This window comes from Gymnoscopelus microlampas (assembly GCF_963454915.1).
Source record: "Gymnoscopelus microlampas genome assembly, chromosome: 14".
Lineage (NCBI taxonomy): Eukaryota > Metazoa > Chordata > Actinopteri > Myctophiformes > Myctophidae > Gymnoscopelus > Gymnoscopelus microlampas.
Genome location: NC_139951.1, coordinates 3,085,630 through 3,097,896, shown reverse-complemented (window position 1 = coordinate 3,097,896; position 12,267 = coordinate 3,085,630). Strand labels below are relative to the sequence as shown.

Sequence of the window (12,267 nt, the reverse complement as noted above, 5' to 3'; positions counted from 1 at the left end):
ACACTTCTTCGCTGAAGGCTGGGGCGAGAACCGGCCCCCGGACTGGCGTCTGACCGCCGCCTTCAGCATCAGCTGGCGGTTGTTTCCATGACCAGGAGCCAGTGGACCTGAGGGCGCATCGGGGATGTTATTTTGGGTCGGGAGTGATGGAAAGTCGTCTAAGGACAGAGAGGAGAACTTATTGTGGGTAGGAGGTGGGGGGGGGGGAGGAGGGGAGCGTAGGCGAGGAGCTCCACGATTGACCCTCGAGACCGTGGTCCAGGGGCCCGGGGTGGAGCTGACCAGGGGTGTGCACTTTGGTCTTGCCCCGGCTCGGGGCCAGGCGCCAGGGAGGGCCGGGATAGTATCATCAAGCTCCCTCGTCGTGGGCCTGGCGTCGGAGCGGGTCCCGCTGCCGCGGGGGGCCGAACATGGGACGGTGGAGTCAAGCTCGCCCGCGATAGGGATGCTGGCAGCAGGTCCAGTGGAAACTGCGGGGTCCGGCAGTCCGGCCTCGGGTGCTGGGAGGGAGTTGCCAGCGCAGTAGGAATCAAACAGGATCTCATCTTCACGGATCTGGTGGAGCCGGGATACGCGCTGCTTCAGCTCGGCTACCTCCTGCGCTAGCTGGAGACAGCCGTCACATTCGGATGATGAGGTGAGTGGTGACATCGTGATGGTGGTAGCTAAGGATAAAAAGCAGCTTGGCCAGTAAAAGATAATAAAAGCGGAATAGATGCAGGCTAGCAAGAGGCGTGGTGGGGTAGCAGCAGCTTAGAAGGGCACTTACCCGCGAGGGTCGCCAAAAAGGCGACCCGATGCGGTGAGATGGCACACGGTAAATGCACTCTGGGTGGGTTGGGTCGGTGGTCTCCCCTCGGTGGATGGTGACTGTCAGACCAGCTACTGGTAGTAGCCTATGCCGGTTGACAGCTGTCAGGCTCGCAGACGGCTAGGCAGAGTAGACTGGTCGCAGTGATCCAGGTAGAGGCAGGTCGACACAGCACTCCAGAGTGTGCAGTAATAATAAACGATGCATCCGTTGATGTAGGCAGGATCGGGCAGAGAAGGTCTGGGTGGTGGTGGCTGTCGGAATGAACAGCAATAACAGGCGGTATAGCCTGTTATTGCTGGCTATATCGCGAAATAAAATATCGCGATATATCGCGATATCGATAATATTGCCCATCCCTAGTGTGTGTGTGTGTGTCAGAAGGGCTAGCTAGGTCAACCGCAAAGTCATGGTCTTTCCTTTCCTAAAACTGGCTTGTTATTTTGTTGCCGTTTCCGTAGCATATGTAGTTTTTACAGAATAGGGTTGCTAGCCCTATGTCAAACCACTGGGCATTGGAAAGGGGTGGAGTTGGTTTGTTACTCCTCTCCCCTAAACCTAAAGTCTTCCGGGTAATGGATTACAGACTCACACCACATGAGACCAGACAGGCTTAAGGTTGTGTACAAGCTGTCCCGGCACGTCAAGCCCAACCAACTCCCGTTACCATTTAGGTGGCAGTTGTCTAGGTAGGAATCTACCACTACTGGCAACACAAGACAGCGGGTGAAGTGGCCCTTTAAGGGTTGTGGTTAGACATCCTGATCCAACTATGCCTATATCCAATGAATGAATCAATTAACAATGCAAAATAAGAAAGGCCTAAACCATGAGCACTCCAAGCTAACCATTCACCTTTCCAACCTGCACAGGCCATGTTTACATCTGGTATGAAGGAGTCTACAGATGAAAAGGTGACCATGAGTGGAGTGGAACCTCAGGTGATTGGATTGTTGGTGAACTACGCCTACACTGCAGTGTTATCCATCTCCCTTGCAAATGTGCAGGTAATGTAGGATCACCATAAACATTATTCATTGTATCCATGTTTATCCTACATAACATCAGTACTTAATAAAGTCATTTTGTTCATCTGGTCTAGGCCCTGCTAGCTGCATCAGACTTGTTGGATGTCACGGCTGTTCGAGAGGCCTGCTGTGACTACATGAAGACTCACATAGATGTAAATAACTGTGTAGAGTTTTACTGCTGTGCTGAAGACTACTCCTGTGAAATGTTGGAGGAACACAGCATGGATTACATTCTGGACAACTTCAGCGTCATCTACCAGCAGGTCAGTGATTGAGAGATCATAGATTAACCAAGTTGTTTGTCTGTTTTGGACCTTTTCCCTTTTGCTTAATACTATTACTCTACCTGTCACCATCACAACTGACCTAGCCCTGGCTAGAAACTAGGGGTCGACCGATAATCAAAAAGGACGAATATCGACACCGATATTGATGATAAAAAAAAAAATCGAAATCGGGGGAGAAAAGAAAAGGTTTTTTATTATTATTTTAAAACCTTTGGGGAACTGTTTTGTGATGTTTTATGTATAATTCAGTTCATAAGAAATGCTGCTACAAGTGGGAGCTAATTATAATGCAACATTTCAGGATCCATGTTCTTTATTATTTCAAATTTCAGTTCAGTTTATAAGAAATGCTGTTAAATGTAGATGCTATATTTACAGTATAAAACGTTTTTTCGAGTTGATAAATATATATATTTTTTTAATTCATGTTTTTTTTTTCCGGTTGTAAATATCGGCTATCGGCCTCTTTGATCACTACTAATCGGTAGCGTATCGTTCATGAAAAACCTGAATTGGTCGATCCCTAGTCAGTCAGTGATTGGATATATCTTAATAAGCTCCATTTACATGGCCATTTCACTAAACAAACCATCTATCACCATTGAGCACTTCAGAGGAGAAAACGTTTACTTCAGTATGAAATATGGGTCTCCATATCAGCTAATTTAATGTATTTCTTTCTACCAATAGGAAGAGTTCCTCTCTCTCTCTGTGGAAAGAGTGACCGAGATTCTTGCCAGTGACCATCTCAGTGTACCCAAGGAGGACATGGTGTTTGAGGCCGCCATGTTGTGGTTGAACAAGTGTCCTACCCACAGGCAGAGCTTTGAAAAGGTCAGTCATATCTTAGTCTCACCTTGCCAGATGACCAGAGGCCTCTGCCTATTGGTACGTCTGGGGACTTCTCAGTGCAAGGTAGTTGCCAGATTCGCTGTCCAATACATGCTTGGTAGGGGTGTGCCGATATATCGTCCCGCGATATATCGGCATACGTTTTCGTGACGATATGTATCGTTTTGGGGGGAAAAAAATGTTTTCAACTTTTTTTTTTTTACAATAATAATAATCAGGCATGCAAACAGCCCCGAGGTGAAAAGGGTGACAACATGTTGTTTTTTTTCGGGTCAGGTGTCACGCTATTGCCCTATTTGGATTCAAAACGGTTATTGTAGCTGAAAAGCTACAAGTTCGCATGTCTGAATAATGCAAAAACAGAATTATTTGTTTTCACATTTGCTTTTTTTCTCCCCCATATATTTTCATAATAAAAAAGTGCGTATCGAAGTTGTGAGCCCAATATCGTATCGTTTCGTGAAATGAGTGTATCGGCACATCCCTAATGCTTGGTATCTATAGTATGGTACTTGCTGGTAGTCTTTCATGTGGTTATAACAAGTGTCCTACCCACAGGCAGAGCTTTGTAAAGGTCTGTCCTTTCTTAGTTTCAGGGTCCCCACGGTCATGAAATTCCTGGAAATATTTTGAAATAAAATTTAAAAAAATCCAGTACTGGAAAAGGTTTGAAATTGATCAAACATCATCAAAGGTCCTGGAATTTATCAAGGGTCCTGGAAAAATATTTGGCTATGCATTGTTTTTGGCTATTGATTTTGTTAAAACAAAACATTTTCATAAACATGAATAATATTACACGAAATATGTAACATAAGTAGTTTTTCGCCGAATGGGCTGTGTGACGGCAGCCTAATGTATGTCTCAAACTTTATTTTTGCTACACTGCCTATCTTTGGGCATTCTACATAGGAGTAAGAGACACATTATTGCGCCGAATGATTGTTATATAGGCCTGGAAATTGGGCTAAATATTCTGGAAAAGTTTTGGAAAAGTTTTGGAAATTCATTGCTAAAAATGTGTGGGGACCCTGTAGTTTCTTCCTATTGATATGTCTCCTGTACCTGTACATGCTTGGCATCTAAATGCTGTATATGATGTATGATGATGCGGGGCGGCGGTGCCTCAGGAGGAGTCAGAGCGGCCGCCTTGGAATCCGAAGGTTCCATGTTCGATCCCTGGCTCCTACTGGCTCTGTGTCAAAGTGTTATTGAGCAAGACACTGAACCCCTGTATGCTCCTAATGAGCAGGTCGCTGTGTTGCATGATTTCTTCAACCATTGGTGTGTGTGTGAATGGGTGAAGGACAGTGTGATGATATTGAATGTTTTGGTGCTATTTTATATGTTGATGAATTGAATACCTAGGCTAGGACTCCAATAGAAACAATACCGCAAGGACTTTTTTGGTGTATCCTTTTAGACAAAGTGTTTAACTGTACTTGTGCTGTTTTTATATTTCTGCCTATTAAAATATTCAATCAAAAACAGTATATTGTTCTGAATTGTCGGAAAGACTAGAAAGTAGAAAGGCAATGTATAAATGCGTTAATTTGCCAATCATTATTGTTCCCCTAATATCCAGTTGGACCAGTAAATAATGAGTGTTCTATGTGTTCTTTAAGGTGTTGGAGCAAATCCGTCTGCCTCTCATCAGTCCCTCCTACCTCCACACTGTGGTTGAGTGTCTGGATGTGGTGAAAGAACACCAGGGCTGCCAGAGGTTCATCGCTGAGGCCAAGGGGGAGCGGCCCTACAGTAACACAGCACGCCCACGCAGGACAGCAGGTACCCTGCTGAACACATGCATGCTGGTTGACACCGATGATGGTGCAAAAAAGACATCAAGGTTGTTCGTGTTTGTGCCGAGACAAATTCCTCCAATGTGCATACATACCTAGCAATAAAGATATGATTTCAGTTTTCTATACAGGCTCCATAATGGTTATTTCATTGTGATTTCGTCATTTAGATTTATCAATTCAAGCTTTAAAGGGATACTAGGTAACTTCGCAGATCTGTGTTTGTACACCCCCCCCCCCCCTTTCTGACAGGTAAAGAAGTGATTGCTGTCTTTGATGCATTCATTGATTAGAGAGAGCACTAACGAGGTTGACACTTTTATGGCCCTATCAATCAACTCAATGCACAACCCCTTTGAAGTTCAAAGGGATCAATTAAGGGCTCCGGCCGAGCCCCCCCTCTCCCCCCACAGACTTTTCAGTCCCTGCAAAGGGATGAATGTCAATATAAACAGTGGAATGTCAACATAAAGTGGAACAAAACCAAAATAGAGCCAGAGGGATGTGTCTTTCTGCCGGAAAACACACCTGCATAATTATATAGTGGTTGATACCTGGAAAAAATGCAAAATAAATATATATATATTTCTTTTTCATTTAGACTGAACGTTACCTAGTCTCCCTTTAATTTGTATTTTTTGCCCTTTTTATAGATGTCAAAATGTATGCCAATTATCTCTTGGATTAATTCAGTGATTGCTAAATGCTAATTTAGGCTTTCATAGCATTTCACTGCTGTAAAGACTACTGTGACGAGCAGGGCTCATGCACAGGTCTGGCGCTGTGTTTATGTTGTATTAACCACTTGTATTAGCCACATGCCTGTGAGATTGTCTCTTTTTATTAAATCTATTTGTTTTTTTCCTTAATTATTAAATCCTCTGTCTCCCCTGCTTCTTGTCCCCCACCTGTTGAAGTGATTGTGACGGTGGGAAGAAAGAAGGTTGAGAGCTTTGATCCCCTGACCAATCAGTGGAAAACTCTGGGACAGGTGCCAGAGTTTGGACTATGGGGATATGCTGTGGTTGCTTCAGGTGAGGATGACCATCAGTCAATGAATTTGGGGCCTGTAATGTATCCTACCCTGTTTTACCTCTGAATTGTTGCGGTGGAAAGTCAGTTGGTGTTCTTGAAGCGTACAATTTAGGCATTTAGCAGATGTTATTATCCAGAGCAAGTATAAGTCTGAGTAAATGTCATGAACCCTAGTGAACAAACAGGGTAAATAGTTAACTTAAGCAGAATGCAAAAAAACAAAACAATGGTGAGCGGTATTCATATACAGTATATGTGTAACATATCATCTATCACAAAGGTCACAAGTAAGGGATACAAGGAGAGAGGAGTACTAAGGGTAGTTACAGTGATGGTTCATGTATCAAGCCATCACAAATAGAACCACTTTCTGCAGTATCATAGGTTGGCTAGCTAGCATCGCTACATTTATCAATAGCGCTGTCATTCAGTACTCCGAATTGGATGTGTTTGTGTTGTCACAACACACTGGAACTATTTTGGTGAATTCCTAGTCTTGATAAGTGAACCACCACTATAATATTCAGTAGAAGATGGAGAAACACACATGAAGACATTGAAAGTTTTGTATTCAAATCTTTATTTCTTTAACAATAATGCCGTAACTCATTGTTTTAATTCTGCTCTTCTTCCACCATAGGCTCCTCTTTGTATTTGGCAGGAGGAGTAATCAATGATGATGATTCAGATGATGAAGAAGAAGAAGAAAAAGACAATAAGGAGATGTGGCGCTATGATTTTCACCATAACTCCTGGTCGAGCATGGCTCCCTTGAATAAGTCACGCAGCAGATTCAGTAAGATTTTCAAACTTATATGTGCGGTAAGATGAGGAATAACATTCGAATTTGTACTACTTTGTATTTACTACAGAATATCTATACAAGACAATATCAGTTCCTTAAAAAAAAAAAAAAAAGCATGAGCATTGTGTGTAAAGCCCATGAATGCACACTGTAGAGCACGAACAGACAGGCAGAGCTTGCTACTAAGTCCTGCTATTTGCACTTAATTTAGCCTAACAATTAGTTTTTTTGGCAACTCGTACAGTATATATCCCAGGCTTTATCCTTATTAACTCTTTAACTTCCAGAGTTTTTCGGAAAATAGCCACGCCACTGCCAGCGAAAACGAGCGATTTTACGAATCTACGAAAAATCATGGAATATTTACCGTGATCGCCTCACGCACGCACAGGGGTCTCGTGGAGTCGGAGGGGAAATTGGCCGGTCGCGATAATCCATTCCATGGTTATGGCCAGTTGAATGTGGCTTGGTTTCGCCAGAATCCAACGGGATCGGAGGAAAGAAGTTTTTCTCTTTCTTTTTTACAAGGAAGTAAATGGAGAGGTTTTTTTTAATATCACATGGTTTTCTGCTGCTGTGCCTCTGAGGAAGTCAGATGGTTACTTGCAAGTTGGTGAACACCGCCATCTAGTGGAAAACCACTGAGAAAACTTGTCAAACTTGTGTACTGTTTGGCACTGTGGACCAAGTGCCAACTGACGTGCTTACTCGTCCTTGCTTGGCAGTGAAAGAGTCAAAAGGACAAAAGGGAGTGTGACTACACTCATCGCGCTAATGCATTGAACTAATGCGTTGAACTATTTGTTTTCAAATGTTGCCCTCTCTGCCATTTAAAAAGCAACACTGTACTTGATTCTACCCTAACAGTAATATATATTTAATTTTATCTTTTGTAGTTTTTTTTTTTTTTTACTCTAGTTGAATTTAAAATAATCTTTTGCCCTGTCTTTAACTTAGTTCAACTTTTATATAAGTTACCTTGGTTACAGAAGGAGAGTCTGCATAGTGCATATGGCCAAGGTCATCACTTCTAATGGTCAGATTTATTCATTTTTATATTTTTGTCCCTGCTCAACCCCATATAGGCCTGCTGATGCTGGATGGATATGTGTTTGCAGTGAGTGGCCAGGGGAGTAAGAAGAGTGGCTTGAGTTTCTGGGAAAAGTACTTCCCCAGTGACCACTCCCCCGACCGCCGGGGGAGTATGAAGAGTGAAGACTCAATGGAACGCTACGACCCCAACACCAACACCTGGCAGCTCATGGAGTCTGTCGGTGTGGCAGCGTATTCTGACACTGAGGATTCTATATATATACCCGCTGCTGTGGTCGCACTCCATGGACTGCTGTATTTTATTGGTATGTAAATGGAACAGGTTTATGCACCTGCAGGTCCAGTCTGCTGATTTTCATGAGGTTGTGTTTTTCTTTTTTAATCTAAAATATAATCAGGGTTTGATTTGCTGGCGGGGGTGGCGGAGGGGGTAAACCCATGCCTGTATTGTGTATATGTGACAATTTTTGACTGGAGGACAGTCATCTCGCTGGTGCCCATTGTTCAGGAAAGGAGAAAAACGTTTTCTTTTTACACAAAATGAGTTTGTAGCCCAGTTAGACTCTTCACATACCAGAGTATGTGACATAATTTTCAGAGCTTAAATCAACATGTAAATATGAAATAAATGCATAAACATGTATTAAAATATAAGGTTAGAGCTAGCATTTGCTAGCATTGCTAACCAAATCCTTAGTTTCCATCCAAACATCGCGAAATCACGGTAAAATCCGATATTTCTACCCGATCGTTTTGAAAGGTATCACTGGTCTGTTGGCTTGTGTCTAATGATACTGTCAAATAAATTCAAAACAATCATATTTTGTTAAAACTGTTGTGAAAAGGTATCTTTGTTAAGTCCTCCTGGTCACTGGAACCAGCCGGTTCCAGCAGGGGGCAGTGGCAAACACTTGGTCTCAGAGAGCATACAGAACAAAGAGAACCTAACCCTAACCCTGTAAACCATAGACATATAAAGGTAGACGCCTCCTTCGGCTCTGAGGCGTGCGTATCTCGGCCGTGCTTCCTCTTCCTTTCGCTTCAGCAAGGCAAGCTGGAAACTTCCGTGTGCGTCACAGAAGGGGGCCAATCAGAGGCAGGTGGGGTGGGTCTTTTCATAAGATGCAGCTGCGCAGCAACTAGTCAGTTAGACGCGCTGTGATTGGCCAGTAGTCAATGCGCTGTGATTGGCCAGTAGTCAAGTAGCCCTGCGGAAGAGCCTTGTATTGAGATACCAGTCGCTCCAATGAACTGCAGAGGTCAATTAAGTATCTAGGTTTCTATATCTATGCTGTAAGCAAAGGATAGGATCACGCTATGCATGATGGGAGTGATAGCCCTGTTTACTATCTTTGAATGAGATCCATTCAACTGGTCTTTTCTCTACTGAAGAGCTTTAACTTGACGTCAGTTCTATAAGCTGTAGTTTAAAAACTATTCACTCAATCTTATTAACCAATATATCATTATTTTGCTATGATTCCCTGCTTTCATATGACATGAAAATGAAAAAATGCTAGATGACTGTCTCCCAGTCAATTTTGGTCACATATACGTACTAGATTTTCTAGTCCAATGTTGCACTGATAAGCGCAATCACATATATGATGAAATTAGAAGTATGTGGGACAACCCACCAAGTTTGGAGCCTGTTGCATGCTGGGAACTAGAGTTATGGCTGTTTAAAGCCCAGTGCGGGTGGGGCTTAACTCATTGACTGCCAGAGTTTTTACATCATCTACCGTCCCCTTGCCACCAAAAACAGCAATTTTACCTCGCCTTTGAAAAATCATGGAAAATCTCCGTGACCTCCTTCCTCACGGAGATCGGCTCATTACACTCACGGGGGTGTGGTAGTAGAGGGAGAAAAAAAGTGTCCGGTCATGATCCTCCATTCCAGAGCTATGGCCGTTTGAAAGTGGCCTGTTTTCTGAAAATGAGCAGAAAAACAACAACGCAGAGAAAGATTTACCTTTATAAATCCTTTAAGATGAAAGGTGCAAAGATTTTTTTTTTGTGTTCACGTGATATCTGGGTGTACTCTTCTTCGGTGGTGCTTGGATCATTCACAGGCTGCAAAGTTTTAGGCCTTTAGCATGCTGAGACTTGGAGTTATGGCTGTAATAGGAACACAGAGGGGGCGGAGCAATAGAGTGGCTATACTGATGGCAGACCCCTGACCAGTGCTGGGGCAGATCGAAGCAACAGTGCGCCTCGCAGGTCCGCATGTTACATCTGTGAAGTCCACCGTCCGCCCGCCCACCATCGATTGACCCTCTAGAAAATGTTTATATATATTTTTGGTAATTTTTAGTAAGAGTCATGAGTTGACAGCACTTTTCAAGGGTGTTAGCTTGCTGCGAGCTGATACATATGACTGTGTCATTTCTTGTTTATTTGTATAAATCATGAGTTAACTGAAAAGGACCAAAGCTTTTGGTGTTACAAGTTATTCACCCTTCTCCTGTTGATACTGAATAATGTTTTACTGTATTTGTGTCCTCCTCTGCCCTAGGTCACGCTCCATCTCCTTTGAAGCCAAACCCGCCCCCGACAGCCAACTACAACCCTGAAACATCTGTATGGACAGATGTGGCTCCTATGCAGATTCTGCGTGATCGACCAGCTGTCTGTACTCTGAATGGAAAGATCTACGTTGCAGGTATCTTACACTGCATAAAAATATGCCTGCAGTATCAACATAAAAGTAGTCATTATGCAGAATGGCCCGTTTGACAAACATATGATTGGATTGTAATCATTCATCATGTTCATGTTGCCACTGGGAAAGGTTGGGCTGATTTGAATGACTCTATGCTCTGCTGAATAGCTCAATCTATACTAGTAATACATCATCATTGTCTCGCCCCCTAGTGGACCAGAGGTCCGGGCAAGAGATTAGGATGCAACATTTTATCTGTGGCCAGAACCAATCAAATCCATTTTTTTTTCTTTTTTTGTTTTCTTTTTTCTTAAATTTAGATTAGCCAATCATTTTGTACCCCTTTTTCTCCACAATTTAGTCGTTATGCCAATTAATTCCTCCCCACACACACTTCTGTGTTGTCACTGCTGTCGTATCCTACTGACTCACCTGCCAGTGAGGAGCCCCCACCAGGAGGAGTAGAGCCTACGTCCTACTCCTCCCGCCCAACAGTCCCCGCTGACAGGACAGTCCGTACATGCAATGACCATTATCACCCTCCCCGCCCGGCTTCCCTCCCCTGAACACGGGCCAATGTGTTTGTGTAGACACTCGACAAAGCCGGATGCACCACGGTGGATTCGATCCCACAACCTCCGTGGTGGTGTGCAGGGACTTTACCACTGCGCCACCCGAGCGCATAAAATCCAGGTTAATCGTTTTTTCCTCCCCCCGCCTAGACAGGGTCAAGTAACCTCAGTAGAACTATGCCTAAACCTAACCTTATTCCTAACCTTAACTTCAGTAAAAAAGAATACAAGATTACAAGAACCGCTGGGGGCGAGCGGACTGCAAAAACAATGGTGCCGGTCACCTTCTCTGATAGGCTACTCTGGAATAGATTGTTCAACACAGATCTAACAAAACAAGGTTCTACATACAGGATGAATTAACATTCATTTGAATGCATTTCAAAACATGCAAATGGAAAATATGTTCTGAAATGTACAGACACAGAGCACTAGAGGTGAAAACAAACTGAAAACACAGAAACGGTTGAAAAACTTTATCCCCATCCCTACAGCTGTGCACCTGTGACACCCCCAAATCAGTTGTACCCTGATTCCCCCCCTATGACCAGGTCAAGCAGTAATATCACAGCACCTTCACAATATTACAGCACCTTCACATAAAAAAAACACAATCAAATTGGCTACAACAGTCACTATCCTGTTAATTATTGTTTATATATCTAGGTGGCCAGCATCATAATACAGAGAACATTGGCATGGGGCCCGATGTGATCGTGGAAAACACGATGGAGTGCTACAACCCCAAGACCAACCAGTGGACCATGTGTGCCCCCATGCAAGATCGTCGCTACGGGTCTAGTATGGTTGCAATGGATGGAAAGATCTACATTGTAGGAGGGCGGGACATAGTAAACGGTAGAATTCAATGTCCCAAGAACATCGAAAGCTACTGTGAAGAGACCAACATGTGGGAAACTGTGGGGCAGGCGTCGGATCCCGCCTGTCTCAAATGTGTCTCTCTCAGGCTGAGGAGTGATAGTGGAACCATGCCTCAGGAAGTATGGTGAAAACCAATGAAGATGACAGATGTCTCTACTAGGACAATACTGTAGATTGTAGTGGAATGTGGGGTGTCAAACCTCCCTGTACAACAATCATCCTCAGTAGGTATCTCTGTTCTCGATAGAGGAAAAGTACTTGGATTAATGAGCCCTTTCTTCCCTGGAACATGTGCTCTTGGACTATTGAATGTACACCTAAGTATCACGGCAGTTGCCTGCTTAGGTTAATTGCTCTTAATGTTTCACTGTCAATTTATTATACAGTTATATTGTTCATAATACAACAGGTAGTGCCGACAAAGCAATCTGATGGGTTGAAATAGGCCCTGCAGCTGTGCTTAAATGAGCATAAC

The 12,267-nt window shown here is 43.5% G+C and overlaps 1 protein-coding gene across 1 annotated transcript; it reads left to right on the top strand.

Annotated features, from left to right (window-relative positions):
• Positions 1-1,686: 1,686 nt before the first annotated feature.
• LOC311059608 (kelch-like protein 23) lies at positions 1,687-11,920 on the top strand (the record flags this gene model as incomplete). The annotated part of the gene is made up of 9 exons (XM_084077612.1): positions 1,687-1,818; positions 1,914-2,105; positions 2,820-2,963; positions 4,607-4,769; positions 5,701-5,817; positions 6,459-6,614; positions 7,709-7,897; positions 10,192-10,338; positions 11,577-11,920. 9 exons carry the CDS (start codon positions 1,687-1,689, stop codon positions 11,918-11,920), a joined length of 1,584 nt encoding a protein of 527 aa, XP_083933738.1.
• Between the last annotated feature and the right edge of the window lie 347 nt (positions 11,921-12,267).